The following is an 18,270-nucleotide window of genomic DNA, read 5'->3' on the forward strand; positions in this document are numbered from 1 at the left end:
TTGATCCTAGAACACTACATAACAAGGATTAGAAATATACATAAAAACAAAAACAAGTTGAAATTTACATTGCATGATGTACTTGAAAGTTGAAATGTGCACTTATGAATGATGAGTTGTGGAGCCTGATTCAGAGTTTTTTCCCTTGAGGGGGGTCCGAGGGCTCCCCCCAGTGCGGGTCCAGGGGGGCCGTGCCCCCCAAAAGAAATTTTTTCTTGGGCTTAAGTTTGAGACCTGGTTTCTTATGAATCAGACTCGACTTGCTTAGGTTTAGGGCTGTCGCCCTTGCCTTGTGTAAATTCTTTCTTTCTTTTCTTTCTCTCTTGTATCAGTCGAAAAAGAGCAATAAATCTTTTCCTCTGGGCCGTCGTGGTTTTTACTCTCTCTCGGATTTGAGGAGAGGTTTTTTTACGTAAATCTGTGTGTTAACTTTTTCAATACCCATTGTTTTCCTAACTATCTTTTTTTTAAGAAAACAAGGAAAAATGAAATATTATTAAGAAAATTATAATTTAAATACAAGAGGGAAGTTGATGAGAGCCCAAGAAGCTGAAGGATCATAATTAATAACCTATCATTACAATGTCATCATTTGAATCTAGAAGGGCCCTTTTTTCACCAAAAAAAAAATGGACATTACTCACCATGATATTGAAATTGACTTGAACTGAGCTCAACCACATTTGCCCTGACGCCTCCTTCAATCAAGTTTTATTCATCTTCAAGTCTGCGGGTGGACTTACCATTTGTCATCTATAGCATATATGCGAGCTCCTTAGTACTTTATTGGGACACCAAGGATCAAGGTGGTAAACAGAAAAGGATCCCAAGTTAGAAAAAAGAGAGCTCAAACCGAGGTGTTATGGAGTGAAAGTAAAAACAAATGCAAAAAAAAGAAAGAAATTGGAGGGAAAATAGAAATATTAATTACTTTTTTATATTTACACCGACAAACCGCCTGCAGGAGCAAAGACCTAATTGCGCTGGCTCTGCCTGCTGTACTTACCGTCACCGTCCTAGCAGCGTAAACATAGGTGAAAAAATGTCCAAAAATTGAACCGTGATCCTCTAGACATTCTCCTAAAAAAACTGTCTTCCTAATTAACATCCTTTGGAAGACTAAAATCTGGAAAAAAAAAACCGATAAAAGGTAAATATCCTGGGTTGTCATGACTTTTACCCAAAACATATCTTGATACCTATTTCTTTGCCTACTTTTTTAGGAAAGTTCTAGAATTGAACTAAATGGCGATATGGCCGATGCTGTTTTTGCATATAAGGTAGAAGAGAGGGGTGTGCTTATCATCCTAAATACTTACATTGGTAAATGGTAATTATTCAGTTTTTGAAAATTTACTGAAGTACTGTGTGAGTAATAATTCTTTTAAAAGACCAAAGGGGTCTCCGCTTGTCTGGCAGGAGCAATTAGTGCACGTCATCTTGTGTTGGGACGTTGCAAGTTTTAATCCCAAATAGTATGGATGTATAACTGGTAGGGATCTGCCTAACCCCAGTTTTCTCTGTAGAAAAAAGAAAATCTTAAAAAAAAAAAAAACAATTACCCAAGCAAAATTTTAATTACACTTACAGCATACATGGTGCAAATGTCATTTAGAAAAAAATAATAGAGTCAAATTTTTGCCACCGCCTACCCTTGTTTCTTCTTTTATATATTTTATTTAAGATAATAAAAAAAAGAAAGAAAAAGTGACAGAATTTTGACCCAGAAAGAAAAGGTTCCATGCCAGCGAAGGTGAACAAAGAGGACTTGATATACCAGGATGCAAATGAATTCGGTTCCAACGATTTAACATTACCCTGAATTGAGCTGTGATAGGGCATTATCTTGTTCGCCATGTGAGTGTACTTCATATTGGGGTACCCTTAGACAGGTGCAAGGGAGGACAAGCGATAAAAGCACATGTATGGTGACTCTCTCCAGTTATATTACTTCATGCTTTACAAAGGACACAGACTTGCAGGGCATTCAATGACATGAACTGGTTGTATACTTCAAAAGCGGAAAGTGAAAAAGTTGAAAACACTGGGAACAAGAACACTCAAACGCACGTTTAACGTCCCTGATCAGATGAGAGGAGGAGCTGCTCCATGTTTATTTATAGAATCATATACACATTGATTAAGGATTCTACAATTCTTCTTCTTCTTAGAGTCAACTCTGGGAGTCCTATTTATATGAAGGATACTCTCATTAGAACACAGGACTCCTTTTCAATATGGTTTTCTTTAGAAAAATGTTGGAGTCTTCTGGATTCTTTCTAGATTGGCGTGGGCTCGTTCTATAGTGACGGTAGATTATGGGTCTAGATCTGGACTGGTTATCTTCACATAAAGGAGTTAAATATGAGTATCAATATTTTCATGGAGGTGGCTTAATTTGCATCTAAATACCATCCTCCAATTGGTTTCAATTATACAATTTCTGATCTTAAAACCCATATACAGCTCCATAAAAAGTGGGTAAGAGAAGCAATGCATGAAGCATGGAACTAGAAAGCATAAGGAGAAACAAGAATAGAAAATGAAAGTGAGTGGGAAAACAGTAAGAAACATAGACAAAGTCTGTGTTTTCACTAAAATACATCTTAATACCTTTTACCAACTGAGGCTCCGCTTGTCTGGTAGGAGCAGCTAGTGCACATCACCTTGTGTTGGGATGTTGCAGGTTCAAAACCCAATGGTATAGTTGTATAACTGTAGGAGTCTGCCTAACCCCAGCTTGCCTTTAAAAAAAAAAAGAATCTTATAGCCTTTTGCCCCAAAAAATATACATCATATTGAGGTTTTGCAATAAAAAACACTTTTGAAAAGAAAAAACCCATTTTTTAAAATATAAAAGTGTATTTCTCACATCAGCAAAGGCTAAATTTCATGTTGGAGAATTAAGCATCCCATAAAATTCAGAAGTGCGTGGTTTTGCGCCCTCTCGAGGTGATCTTCATAGCAATGTTATCAGTATCAGTGTGTATTGGGCTGTATCCTCAGCAGAATTTTGATAGGCTGCAGGCCTGAATCGGCTATTTTTAATCATTGTAAAAAAATGCCAAAAATACTTTTTAATATTGTTTTAAATTTATTTTAATACTTTTAACACGTGTCACATTATGATTGACACATTATAATTTTTTATTATTTTTGGGCCGATCCAGAACAATTCAGCTGAGTATCGATATCTGCTGATGATACAGCTGAATCGGTGACCCAACGACTCACGGACGATATCGATACTGACAACAGTGCTTCATAGAAAGTGAACTTTTGAAGATTTTAGGAACTTCTGGTAGGTATTACTTAGCCTATACAATTGTTCATTTTCAAAAGTACAGTGTCTTCCAAGTAAGGTCATGTTTGTGTGAGTAACTTTGCTGAATATGCGAAACGAGGTAAGGCATTCTCTCATTTGTATCTGCATGCAAAACACCTCCTAGAGGTGTAACTGCCAATTCCTGGAACTGATGGCTTTCACTTTTTCAAATCCATCTCTCTCTCTTCAAATTGGGAGCAATATGAGCACAAATAATTCGAGCTGGATCGAGCTTGGGTTCAAATAGAGTTAGTTGCCAATTGGGTTCAAATCCATCTCTCTCTCTCTTCAAATTGGGAGCAATATGAGCACAAATAATTCAGCACAAAAAAAGTAATATGCCTTCATCTACTGATCACCCTCTGGAAAAGGAAGTCCTTTTAAAATTGCAAAGATGAATGCATAAAATGCAATGCAAGAAATAGAATGTACAGATAGTGCCTACCGTTGGTTCAAAGTTCAGCTATTAGTCCAAAAATTTAAAAAACTTGTTGATGTAAGCCAATATTCTAGAAAATTCAGCAGTCCACGATATTTTATCCAGTTCAGTTCCACTCATTCCCTATGTTATCCCCGATCTTCATACCCTTCTTAAATCTTGTAATGTGACTTGTTTAGATCAAATCTGAGTATCCCACGTGGTAAGTGGGGTCCTGTGCCAAGCTGAAGGCCCAGGTTCGAATCCGTTTGACACATGGGGCTTAAGAGATATATATCTGGTAGGGGTCTGCCTAACCCCAGCTTGCCTATAAAAATAAAATAAAAAATCTGACCCTATAGATGGATTCAGTATGGTTGATTTAAAAAGAATCGCCCCATGGATCTTTTTTTTTTTTACAAAAAATATGATTTTTAAATCACAAAAATTTGTGTTTTGTCAACAGTTGATTTTTGAAACACCAAAAAATCCGGCATGCAAGTCGGATTTTGGAGATTTAAACTTTGATCTTCACTAAATGAAAGATGTAGATCACATCTATGGAGACCAATTTGATCAAAATAACTTGCAGCATCAATGAAATCCCAAGGAGTATGAAGATAAGGATGACTTTGGGGATGAGTGAAACCTATTTGTATTTTATCTTGCCCAATTGTTTCTTTACATGCTTTCTGTTACCCTTAGTAATGACAAGGTTGCAGAAAAAATAAATCTGACGATGTGAACAGTACACTCCAGGAACCGTCACCCCAGGTAGCACATATATAAAAGTGGAAAAAATATGTGAAAAAAATGGCCGCAGGACCACAAGCACTGAATGAGCAATGGTCATATATCTTCATATAACACAAGACCATACATCTGCACAGCAGTGTTGTCATAACCAATGTTATCAGTATCGGTGCATATCGGCCTATACGCGTAGTTTCAGCAGAAAATTGATATGCTTCACCCTTGAATCAGCTATTTTTTAATAAATAAAAAAATACAAAAAAATAATTTATTAATATTATTTTAATATTACTTTAATGGTTTTAACACGTGTCAAGTTATGATCGACAAGTAATATTTTTTTATTATTTTCTGGCCGATACAAAACTATTCACTTGAGTATCGGTATCAGCAGACACAGCTGAATCTGTGGCCGAACGATTCAGGGCAAACTAACAACATTGCTCATCACACCAGGCCGTCCCCTCATGCTACTCATAGGTTGCATTTATGAACTACTGCACGTCTGTATACATCCTTATGAGCAAGAAATCATAGGCGCTGGTTGTGTCGATCAAATAGAACCTCATAAAAGGATTTAGCTTGATCCAAATGCTAGGAACTGGCTCTTGAATCATGTTTTTTAATGAAAATGCACGAGTTTGAGTTAAGAAAATATCATATGTTATAAGGCATTGATTTTTCATAGATTAAAATTTTTTGGATTTATAAATAAATTATTTTCATAGGGTATGACTAAGCTTTTATGCTGGCTGTCACAGGCCTACTGCAACCCTCCTCCTTTATCCGGGCTTGGGACCGACAGTGTATAACTAAACAGTTATACACAGGCGGAGTTATTGCTCATATCGCTGACCCCAATTGTTTTGGGATGAAGGCATAGTTGTTGTTGTTTTGTTGTATAAATAAATTATTTTGATATAATTAATAAAATTAATTATCATTAGTTGTTTCAATCAAATTATCTATCGGTGATATTCTGGTATTTATTAAAGTTATTGGATCATTAAATCTTGAATATATAAAATTTATTTATTTTATTATCTGAGAGATTTCAGAAAAAAACCAATTATCAAAGAAACTACTAAATTATTTACATAAGGATCTAGACATCATATTTTTTATCAGATCCATTGAGTCGACCTGATCTAAATTAAATTGAGTTTGGATCGAACCCAATTTGAAATAATAGCAAAATTATAATTTTTAAAAGATTATTTTATGACTTCGAAAATGTGGTTGCATACGTGTCAAAAAATTTGAAAAGAATGGAAGTGATTTCATCATATTAGTTTATATGAATTCAAAGCTTGACAACGCTAAGGGAAAAATCATAATTTTATCAATCTATTTTTAGAGTTTTAAATATAGGGTTGCATTCGTATAGAAATTCTAAAAAAAACAATCATGATTTCATGAAAATCAAAGTTATAATGCATACGAAGCGCTCCCGGCAAGTTCTGGGGGCATAATGATATTTTTTTCGAATTTCGAGAACAAATAAAATGTGAGGGTCATAATCATTCAACCCCTGTTGACCATGTTGGATCAACTATTAATAATCTCACCCTTAACTAAGATTTAACTATAAAAATTAAATTAATTAAAGGTTAGTAGAAAAAGGTAACCAAACAAAAATAAGAAGGTAACTAAACTAGCCTAAGCAACTAAATTAGGACCTAACCAAATTAAAAACTAACCTAGTTAGGTACTAGTTGGACTTTGGAGGACTCGGCTTGGGTTTTTACCTAAGGTTCTGACCCACATATCACCACCAAGGGCTAACCATGGTTTTGGCCCATGGTTTTTCAAAAGAAGAAGCATCTTCCTTTACACTTGGCAATTCAAGAATTGCCAAGTGTGCCCCTCCCAAGGCCATGTGTTATACTGTAACACCCCATTCCGGGACCTCTCAAGTACGTGTTCGTAGGTATTATTTCATAGAGAGAAGAATTCAAAGAGAACACAACAAAACCATGACATAATTTTTTTTCTTAAAACAATATCATAGTTTTATAATCATAAGCCTTCTCAAGCTACATCCTTCATACATATAAAGAGTTCAATAAAATAAAAACATAAATCAAAGTCTTATCTTGATCTACACTACAAGAAAAACGTGGATTAGTGACGGACATTTGCGACGGATTTTTTCCATCATAAATGTGCGACGGATTAGCGAAAGAAAACTATCCATCGCTGACATTCAAAATATTTGAAAAATTAGCGACGAAAATATCATCCTCATGATTCTGTCGCTAATGAGCGACAGATTAACGATGAATTTTTTTCGTCGTCAAACACTACAAGAAAAATGCTAATTAGCGATGGAATTAGTGAGAGAATTATTCTGTAGCTAATATGTCGCTAATTAGCAAGAGAAATTTTTCCTCACTAATTTCGTCACTAATTAGAGACGGATTAGCGACAAAAAAATTCCCTCGCTAATTTTGTCGCTAATTTTCGATTTAAACCGTCTCATCTAAGGCGCAAAATTTTTCCTCTCTCTCCGTTCGAAATTTAAACTGATGACTTCTCGAACAATGACGACTTCGTGGTGGAGGAACGCGAGGAAGAAGAGGAGTCGAAGTCGCCTGCCGGCGCTGGAGGACCAGGCGGGCTTGACCTCTCTGGTCCGGTAAGTAGTTTTTTTTTTCGAGTGTGGCTTTCCGTTCCTGGCCTAATAATTTTGTTGGGGGTTATGGTTTCAGGTCGACAGACAAGCGAGGGAACCAGGTCACGCCAAAGAGTGCGCTAGTTCAAAGGTGCAACCACTGCGTTGTGTAGAACACCCCGCAGTGGCGGGCCGGGCCGGGGGTCGAGAGGGCGCCAGAGAGCGTGCATGAGAGTGCACTGGTTTGAAGGTGCACTCTTCTGCGTTGTGCAAAAGACCCCACAATGGCGGGCCGGGACGGAAAAGCAGGGAACCAGGTCCAAAGGGCGGTGGAGAGCGCGTCGGAGAGCATGTCAGTTTTGTGCAAAAGACCCCGCAGTGGCAGGCCGGGCCGCTCGGGTGCAATGCATGTGTGGTGCGGTACAAGTCTGGCCTATTGCTGCCGGAATACCGCCCGACAGGGAGCAATTTTTTTAAATTTTTTTTTAAATTTAGCGACGGATTAGCGATGGATAATATCCATCGCTAATTTAAAATAGCGATAGACTCGCGACGGATATTATCCATCGCTAATTGAAAATAGCGACAGACTCACGACGGATCATGTTTGTCGCTAATCTGTCACAAATTAGCGATGACAATAGCGACGGATAAGTTTTATTGCTAATTAGCGACCAGGATTATGCGACGAACGCTATCCATCATTAATCCATCACCAATCTATCGCTAAACTATTTAGCGATGGATAACATCTGTCGCTAATCCACATTTTTCTTGTAGTGCTAGCCGCCTAAAAACACCTGCTGGAATAGTGACGACTATGATCAATCTCTGGTCAATGAACTAGAACCTACAGTTGTAATTATTAAGAAGAGTGATGAGACTACAACTCAGTAAGAAATATTTATAAGCAACTGAATACTTTGACTTACAACTGTAGTGGACTCTAAGCCCTTAGTCTTAGTTTAGTTTTACACCACATAACACTCATGTTTGTTTCTTTTAAAAATCCCTCTATTAATCTTCACAAAACTCATAACTAGTATATATCCTCTTGATGCTAACTACTATACTAAGTTAGTTATACTGGTAATAGTCTACTTTGGGCATAACAACTCGTGTAGAATATCCAAATTCTACGGTGTTGGCCAAACTATAAACCATTCTTTGTGATCTCATGAGAGTCATGAGTCACTGTAGTGAAAGCGGACTCGTCGGTAGCTAGCCGAAGAGTTAAACTAGAGAGTTATATTTGCTCCCCATGGTTCGTGGTTCATACTACATCCTGGTCTGCCTAGAGTCACAATTGTTGTGTGAAACATAATCACTAGGATGTATTAAACAACTCATTGGTTTCTCACATAAACTACCTCTAGTTCACTATTTTCTTTGTAACTTAGCTAAGTTTCTCAAGTTCCTCCTAGAGTTAGGATATTCACCAAAAGATCTAAGCATGCAGACAATGTAGTGACATTACATCAATAAATCACTGATGACCCACACTTATGACAGCTATCACTCTGACGACCATTTGGTTGCCCTTTTCATCCGTCGCCTCTTTCAGGATTTACGAGATTAAATCTTGCATGTTAAGTTGATTTAAAATTCTAGTAACCTAACTAAAAGAAGGGACTCTAAGACCTTTTACCCAAAGTACTCAATTTTGTTCTCATGCATGTAGTTATACATTTTCTATATATATTTTTGCTTAAATACCATAGCTCTTTGATACGCAATTTATATTGAGAACTTATACATATAAGAATTCATTCTTGGCATTACAGTAAACTCACATGCATTCATTTTATCTCTCATGTAACATGAAACATATTATAAAATGCAATTGTGTCAAGTACAAGATATAATTATGTTTTCAAACATATATGATTTCATGTAAGCTAACTCATAGAAGTAACAAACTGACTGTATATTATTAACTAAATATGTTTATAATATCTTTTACCTCAAAATGCAAGCACTAAACTTCTAACCTGTAGTTAAATGGTGAATGGTTCAAAAAACTTACCGAGATAGAGTTGGTCTGGGTGTGAACTCATCTCACCCGGTCAAGGTTGCACCCAGGCTGGGGTCCATGCTGATTCGGTCCAATCAAACCAAAACTGAGACAGAGTCTCATCTGTTTTGTTACCAAACTTGGTGTCAGTTACACTCAGACTGGGTCGGTCTGTATAGTTGTTCAAGATAGAGAGCTTGTTGTCTCATCTCTCATGTGACCAGACTCAGTCTGGGTGAGCCCAAATCGAGTCAGTCTATTAGTAGGCCGAGACAGTGAGCTCAAAGCTCACTGTCTTACCTCCCTCTTGACTTGACTCAGTTTGGGTGATCTCGGTTCGAGTTGGTCTTGCAAACATATCAAGATAGAAAACTTTCACTCGATGTCTCGCTTTTCACAAACTTGACTCAGTCTAATCCTTACCCATACCGGTCATGCCCTCATCAAAATCAGACCTGGTTTGGTTTCATCCAAACAGAGACAGTCTCGAGTATTCTAGGAAAGAGGCTAATGCTCTCTGTCTCACTCCATAAATGATCAGACTCGATCCGGATAAATTCAGACCGAGTCGGTCTGTACAGCAAGCTGACTCAGACTGGGTAACACCCAAACCGAGTTGGTCTATCATGCAAGCTGAGAAAGAGAGGCTAGCTTCTCTGTCTCGCCCCGAGCCATTGATTGGGCTTGGTCTAGTAAACTCAGACCGACTCGGTATGGATGTTTCTAGCAAGATCGAGACAGAGAGAAAATTCTTTTTGTCCTGACCTTTCAAGCCCAACTCGATCTATGCTCAATGTCCATAACGAGATAGAGAGATCATTATGGGTTCATCCAGACTAAGTTGGTTGGGTGTTGGCCAGTCGGATTGAGGCAGACAACCTCGACTCTCTCCATCCCGACCAACGCCAAGCCAAATTCGGTCTGGGCTCACTTAGACCGGCTAGCTAGCTCGCAGTTGGCTGAGACAGAGAGGAGTGAATCTCTATCTTTCCCTTGCCTGGGCCGAGCTTGGTGGTTGTCCCAAAACTAGCTAAACAAAATCAGGCCGCAAACACCGTGGCTGAGACAGAGAACTTTTTCTCACCATCTCTCTAACTAAAAAGAAGAATAAATAAAGAGGAGAAAAAGAGATAACTTATCCATTGCCAGAACGTGATCTCGCGTGTTGTCATCTCAACTCTTCTCTCTCACTACTCTCTTTTTTTCAATCTCCCTCTCTCTCTCACTAAAAAATGGGTGATAGAGAGGGGACCCATGGGCTTTCATGGGCCCATGGAAATGGGGGCTTCATCTTTCCATTACTCCCCCAAATAATAAGAGACTTCTCCCTCTTCCCCACTACTCTATGCGTAGGGGAGGGGAAAGTCTCCTCATTATTGCCTTTAATATTTGAAGGCTTTTCTCCTCTCCACCTCTTAGTTATGTGGGAGAGGAAAAGACACCTTTCTTGGCCCCTTATTGACCCAATCGAGCCAAGTGGGCATAAGCCCACTTTGCAGGTTAGGTCAAGTATTACACATCCCTTTTCCAGCCTATCCTTGGCTATAAATACCCCTCTTCCCCCTCTCCATTTCACTCATCTAGCTCTCTCTCCCGTACTCCCTCTCCCCTTTCCCTTTTCCTAAGTGGTGCCACCCTTATGGCAAACTTCTCTCCCCTCCCACTCTAGCCTTGACCTATCTCATCCTAGTCCACTAAGTTTAGCTGCTTCTCCTCTAAGTGATGACCTAGTTGACATACTTAGGTTTAGCCCTCCCTTGAGTATTAGCCTAGTCCCTAGGCTCAACCCTATTCCTCCCTAGGCTTGACTAAACTAAGCCCTTCTATTGCACTTAGTTTGACCATAACCCAGCTAGGGTCAAACACCCTCCGACTCCACCCTCCTCCACCAAAGTAGGTTCTGTCCAACTTAGCACAGCCTAGCAAGGTTCGAATCTGCTAATCTCCATCAACAAAGTGGTGCATCCGAAAGGATCATTGGAGATATCGTAGAATTATTTTAGAAGAAAAATTCTCCCAAATTATTTTGAAATTTTTCTGCTTTTCTCGACAAACAGTCTAAGGTAGGGTCTCCTCATACCAAATGCTCATAGAATTATAATGTTTGACTTTATGATCAGTTGTTTTATTTGATTAATTCAGCGGTATAAATATTTTATGAGAAAATGAATCTTTTACAAATATTTTATGAGAGAAATGGATATTTTCAAGGAAATAAATATATTACGAGAAAAATGGATACTTTTCAAGAAAATGAATATATATTTTATGAATGGTTTACAAGGAAATAAATTATATTCAAGAAAAAGAAAATATATTTTACGAATGATTTGTACTTCACATATGTTTGCATGCATTAGTTTACGTAAAATTATGGCTCACATATATTGTTTTATGTTCGCATGCACTAGTTCACATAAAATTATAGCTCACATGTATTGTTTCGTGTTTGCATGCATTAGTTCACGTAAAATTATGGCTCACATGTATTGTTTCATGTTCACATTTCACATACATCACTTTACAGTTAAAAAATATGTAAAGTTCGCATATGTTATTCTATGCATGCCTAAATATTTGTGATGATTGATGTAGCTCGATAATAAGGGTTAGGATTTATGAAACCTTGCATGCATTGAATTGCCACACCTAAGAATGAATGTTATGCATAAAATAAATTAATTGTGGCATGACAAAGGCCCATGGTTTGAGAAACCTATTAGTGTCATAGGCGCACAATAGTGTGTGTATGGCACAAAACTGTACTAGGTTTGACTAGTATGAGAGTTTGTGATGACTCAAAGCCATAGAGTGCGAAAACGGGCACCAACTGATAAATGAAACATGCTTATACAGACACCTAAAGTACATCCGCCTTCACAGGCGAAAACTCGTATATATATATATATAGCTATCACTGAATGAGTTGGGTACACAGAACCATAGTTGTTACTCTAAATAGGTACTCGAGTTATCTAGCCCTAGTCTGGCCTACGAGAGTGAGGCACATCCCCTATAATAAAGATAACCCTTCCGACCCATTCACAAACAATCTCTATCTTGGAGAGGGTGGGTGATACAAACTCTAATGAATACTTTTGTTAAAATGCCTCTCAAGCGGTAATGACTCAAGGTCCTTGGTCATTGGAGATACAAGAAAAGATCTACCACATATATATCCTAGGTGAGTACTTTTCATACTTCTGCAAAAGGTTAGGATGCATCATTGTTTATGGATCAGGGTGGACTTCTCTCTCATTTGTTAAACCGCTACATGCAGAGTCACAAAGTCAATTAGTTGTGCAAGGTAATTAAATATGTGAGTATCCACAGTGAGAGTTAAATATTGAAACATAAGATCTTCCTACTCACATAAATTATTTTATTGTGTTATTCTACTTAAAGCATGTACCTTCTTCCGATTAAAGCATGAATACATGTTGATGAACTGTGATATCTGAATGATATTTTATTGTGACATCTGAAGTTCTGTTTAATGTATTTACATTCTGAATTCATGTTTTCTGCATATCTATTGAGTTTCTGAAATATATAATCTAAATTCACTGTGACTTTTAAATTTGAGAACACTCTGTTATAAATGTTAAATATTATGCTTTTACTTCGAATTGGTATGTAACCCTATTAGGCTTTCACAAGTCTGGCCATTTTTATGAGCAGATGATTGCATATGAAAAAATATGATATATCTGAAGAGTGGATGAGGGATGTTGCAGCGCTATCGACGAGCCAATTATTTTTCTTTTTGAGACACTGAATGAAGACACATGATATTGTATTAGTTTTGTAATATTTTGAATAATACATCATTTTTATAATAATAGTATTTTATTTGTGTCATGTTATCCCCTTTTAAATTCAGTATAATCATTTTTAATGTAACGTAACTCGCTTGAGATTTCGAATCCTGTTTGAAAATGTTTTCACTGACGATTTTAATAAGGAAAGAAAAGTTTTTTATTTTCACGTATTTTTTTAAGGGTTGAAAATCTCGAGGCATTATATACATGTTGTAATTGAAAGATTCAAGAGCTGATTCCCACAGACCGAACCATGAGCCATGTAGTAATTGGTTCCTAAAGGGTGCAGACAACCTTAATTTTCAACCGTTTAGCCAATAAAAAAAAAATTAACATTTTATTTATTTATTTATTTGAAAATTTAACCTTACAAATGTGATTTGCAGCCTGCTTACTAAGAAAAGGAATCACTAGAATATGAGAACTGGAAATATGGGCATTTTCAATACTTTTTTTCCAAATCTAGCCACGTGGAAGTGCTTGGCATGATGAATTTGCTAGGAATCAACCATTGAATCTTGTATTTTCCATGAAAAAATAAGATTTTTGAATGCTTGAATATTTATGAAGAATATGAGTCATTGATTTTAAAGCCTTAAAAAAGTCTCATTTATGAATCTAAATCTGATTATTCAAGAGTGTATTCTTATGAAACCAAGCATGTAGATCACATCTGTACGGTTAGACTAAGAGAAAAGAATAAAAAATTTATAAAAAATGCCATTCACACGTTAGTTCTCATATTTTCAGTTCTCATATTCTATTGACTCCTAGGAAAAGACTTTGGTGTCTTCTAATTATGACAAGTGTGCAGGTTTTTATAAGGTTTCAAAAATACAAGACTCCGAATTTTAATATATGTAAAGGCCCGCATAAAATTATATTTTTTTATTGAAAAAGAATGATCCAACAGTCAATTTAATTCTAGCGAATCAAACATGCCAAACACGTGTGGTCAGATTTGCTGAACATGACTTTGAAACATAAAATAGTGTCCACGCCATATGGAAGGTTAGGATACACATTGTGCTAAATATGTCATAAAATTATAAAACAGCAAGTTAAGATTAAACAGAAAACCACCTGCAGCTATGTTTTTTTGTGTTTTTAACTATACCGTGTTAGAAGGAAGAAATAAAGAAAAAAGAAAAAAAACAGGAAAGGAGCTTCATTTCTTGTTCTAAGTAGCTAATAGGGAAACGTTAAAAGGGCACACTCTTGTCTCGGACACGTTTTCTTTGGCTCTTTCTTCACTAACTTTTAAAGAAGATAATTGTGACGAGAAACGGCCTGTACGCACTCGAATCTTGTTGAGATAAAAAAAAAAAGTTTCAAATTTCAAAGAGTTTTTGATCATCAGTTGCCAAAGTTAAAATCCGGTGTAAGCATATTGGGGCAAAATCTATTGCTGATAACCAAGTAGTAGGCAGCACATCCTATATGCTGACGTCATATTTACGACGAGTTTGAAATGGGTTCAAAGCTAGGAGGAGAAGAAATAGAGACACACCTGAATTTTATATAACAGCAAAAGCTTGGAGATTTTTTTTATCTCGAACTAGGTGAGAATTAAGGGATTCATTAGTTTTTTCCTACCTACCAAAAGGCCAGTCTACAGTAACAATTTACTGGTGCTAATAACAAAGGGAAGGAGGACCTTCCAACCAAAGAAAGGTTCAAAATCTACAACCGACGGCAATCGACGATGTTTTTTCTTTAACAATGAAAATTTTATGGATAGGATTTTTATCATTCAGAGCGACATGTTTAGGATTATGAATTTTTGATGTTTAGATGCATTTTTTGAAAGAGTTAAAAATCAATGGTCTACAATACATTGTATTGTAAAGTTTTAAATGCATTGTGAGCCATCCATTTTTCACGTTTCAAAAAGCATGCCTATATTCCCTAAAGTCTTAAAGCATACTTCTTACTAAATAAATTATAAAGAATAAATATATTAAGTTTGATCCATGAGATTCTCAAGCATTGGAGAAGAGGAGCTGTCTGATGGGCATTTTGACATGTCGCTAAAGGTTAGCAACTCTTTTTTTTTTCATCTTTAGCATGCTTTTAAAGTGATTGGATTTTTGGTGTTTTTTTTCAAAATTTTGAACTCATAGATGTGTTCAACATGATTGATTTACTAGAAATTGCACTTGAATATGCATTCTCTGTGAAAAAATGGTATTTGGAGCCTCAAAAATTTATAAAAATAGTAGGTCATTGATTTTTGAAACATTATAAAAACATATTCATGCATCAAAGTCAAATGCTCCAAGAAGTGATTTATATAAAAACAAGCATATAGATCACATATGTACGATCAAAAATTTTGGCACGGTGCCCATTTTATAGGTTTCCATTTTCTTATATATATATGAGAGCTGACTAACGTATAAACCACAATTTTCATGGATTTTTTATTTTTTTCTCTTGAATTTAACCATACCGATGTGATTTACATTCTTGGTTTTATAAGAACTCTTGAATCATCTGATTTTGATGCATAAACTAGATTTTTTAAGGCTTTAAAACCAATGACTCATAATCTTCAAAAATATTCAAGCATTCAAAAATCACATTTTTCATAAAAAATACACGATGCAATGGTTGACTCCTAGCAAATTCGTCGTGTCAAGAACATCGACATGACTGGATTTGCAAAAAAAAGTGTTTTAGTTCTCATATATATATATATAGAGAGAGAAAGAGAGATGTAAACGTGGTAAACTTTTCCTTGTGTCTTGGACTTATATTATTAGCAGATAAGTTCACATAACTGCCCGAAGATAAAAAGGAGGAAAAAATACAAAAAGAAAAATTGGAGGAGACAATATCCCTGGACCCCCTCTCAAATACTGTCAAAACCTAGCAGTCGCGGACAGACGGGAAGCACAAGCCACCTGCGTCCTTTTGTGCAGAACTCACTCAAAGTGCACGCACAGTAGCCCCCCCCCCCCATTATTACTGTCCGTATGGCCCCTCTGCTGATGCTTCTGCTGCGTCCTTCTGCTCCTCACAGTAGAAGCTCCCCAGTTCATTATCAAGTCTTTCATGGCTACACTTCATCTCCCCGTTGTTATATAATGCCTCTAGGTGTTGGAAGTAGGGGCACGTCCTAGATTTTTCCCTCCTTTTCCTGTTACACTCCTTTGATTTCCTGAAATACTTGTTGATGTTCTCCCATTTCTCCTTGCACCTCTTCCCACTCCTCTCATAACCCAATTGGCCCATCTTCATGGAGATCTCATCCCAAAGGCCACTCTTTGAGACCCCCTCTTGAAACCTTCCTTCCATAGCTGTTCTCAATCTTATGAGGCTCAAGATCTCACACTTGGGCCACCTCTTGCCGCTGTTGCCACTGCTGGTGCTCTCATTGTTGTTGTTGTGACTCACATTGCAGCATCTCTCTTCCTTGTTAGCCTCGCATTCCTGCAGCTCTTGCATGTCAAAGCTGGCGAGAGGCGAGGAAGAAGCCCTGGTGCATTCTTCTCCAGTCACCTTGCGCAGCGCCTCCATGACCGTGACGTCGCGCGCTTGGATCCATGCCCTCTCCTTGGCCCAGAATTCGTGCTCCCTTTGCAAGAGACTGCTCTCTTCCTTTCTCCATGCTTCCTCCCTGGCTAACCTCTCCTCTTCTTTGCGCTCTAGAGTCTTCACTATCCTCTCGAACCATTCCTCTTGTCTGTCCATGAATCTCTTCATTTGTCTCTCCATGTAGGCCTTCATCTTTCTCCTCCAGCTCTTTCCATCCATCTTCTTCTTCTTCCCCTTTTCGTCTTCTTCCATGCCCAACTCCTCTTCGGACGAGCCCGAGCTCGTTGCCGTTGCGATGTCGAATTCGGAAATTCCAGGCGAATCCATCATCTTCTCTTCGATAATTTTCTTTCCATGAGAAGAGGTCCCCACTCCCCCATTGTGGACCTCGAGATCAAACTCGCTGTTGGTACTCGAATTCATGTTAGGAGTACTGTTGTTGTGATTAGTCTTCCCCTCTCCTCCACCACACAAAGCCTCAAGTTGAGCATAGAACCTATAGTGCTTGCCGTCCTGCCTCCCCGTCCTTCCTTCCTTGGTCTTCTTATAGTACTTGTACAGATTCTCAAATTTCTCCCTGCATTTCTTCCCACTCCTGTGATAACCATACCCTTCTGCCATCTCTCTGCAAGCAAACAGCACCAACCATCATTCGTTTCTCCCTTCTCTCAAAACAAAAGAAAAAAATAAAAATAAAAGTAAAAGAGGAGAACAACCCGAGGTACCGACATACATTTATTAATGCATTTTTATTCCCTTTACTAATTTTATCATGTTAAACTACACACAGGGCCAAATCTCAAGGGCATTATGCACCAATCTGCATATCCAATTTACATACCATTCTGAACTCCTTTTCGTAGTTCTAAAAGCAGGAAAAGAAACCTTTATTAGCAACGGGAAAGATGAAAGCGAGATCCGGTTTACCTGGATAATTCCTCCCACAGTGGACCCTTTTGAGTAGCTTCCCGGAATTTAGAGTCCAACTGTGCCCGTAGCTCCAGAAGCGTGAGGGTTTCATGCCTCGGCCACCTGCTGTTCCCTCCATCCCCTCCTACTCCACCTCCTCCAATCTCTTCCATCTTCCCACTCGGTGAAGAAGAACCCGTACACCTCCTCAAATTATCGCTACCACTACCGCAATTATTGTTGCCATTGTTATGACTACTCAAAAAATGATTCGCACTACCATTTGCAGCAGCATTAGGAGAGGCATTGCTAGTGGTTGTGGGAAGAGAGTCACCGGAACAAAACTCTAGCCTCTGAGGGAACATCAACCCGCATTCCAACGGAGCCACCACCTCATCCTCCCCCATCACCATCATGCCGGGGTGGTTCTGCCGGCCGAATACCCCACCGTGGAAGAATCCGGGCAACCTGAACGGGTTCTGCACCACCATCTCCGGCATAGAGAGGGGAGGAGGAGGCGGAGGAGGGAGAAAGTGGTGGTGGCTCTTCAGAACGGCCTCCAACTCGGTCCGGCCATACTGCTGGCTCATCTCCATCTACCTTGAGAGAAATGTTGGTGGTCCGCGGCCTCACCGGAACTTCGCTGGAAAAGCTGCCGGCGGCGGACGAGCGAGCGAGAGAGAGAGAGAGAGAGTTTCTCTCTTTCTCCTCGCTCTCTCCTTATCTGCGGTCAGTGCCCTCGACCCTAACCAATCGGACGCGTGACGCGTGTTCAATCAGCGTCACCAGATGATGACGCGTGTACAGAGGCACCGGTCACGACGCCTTTTTGACTACTCGGGTGTGTTGGCCAATCGGCTCGCGGGGCGCGGTGCG

At 38.4% G+C, this 18,270-nt stretch overlaps 1 protein-coding gene across 1 annotated transcript; it reads right to left on the reverse strand.

The window, feature by feature from the left end:
- Positions 1-15,780: 15,780 nt before the first annotated feature.
- LOC149838072 (trihelix transcription factor PTL-like) lies at positions 15,781-17,990 on the reverse strand. Its single transcript, XM_090008184.1, has 2 exons — positions 17,413-17,990; positions 15,781-17,110 (listed from the first exon to the last, which is right to left on the reverse strand). The coding sequence occupies exons 1-2, from the start codon at positions 17,988-17,990 to the stop codon at positions 15,913-15,915; spliced, it is 1,776 nt and encodes a 591-aa protein (XP_089864310.1). The 3' UTR covers positions 15,781-15,912.
- Positions 17,991-18,270: the final 280 nt, after the last annotated feature.

Source organism: Nuphar pumila, chromosome 5 (assembly GCF_984573655.1).
Source record: "Nuphar pumila chromosome 5, dmNupPumi1.hap1.1, whole genome shotgun sequence".
Classification (NCBI taxonomy): Eukaryota; Viridiplantae; Streptophyta; class Magnoliopsida; order Nymphaeales; family Nymphaeaceae; genus Nuphar; species Nuphar pumila.

Bases quoted from the DNA above. Each gene is read 5' to 3' on its own strand.
- LOC149838072 (XM_090008184.1), bottom strand. From the start codon at position 17,990: ATGGAGATGAGCCAGCAGTATGGCCGGACCGAGTTGGAGGCCGTTCTG. The intron at 17,111-17,412 runs GTAAACCGGATC...GTTTGCTTGCAG, and splicing joins CTGTGGGAGGAATTATCCAG to AGAGATGGCAGAAGGGTATG.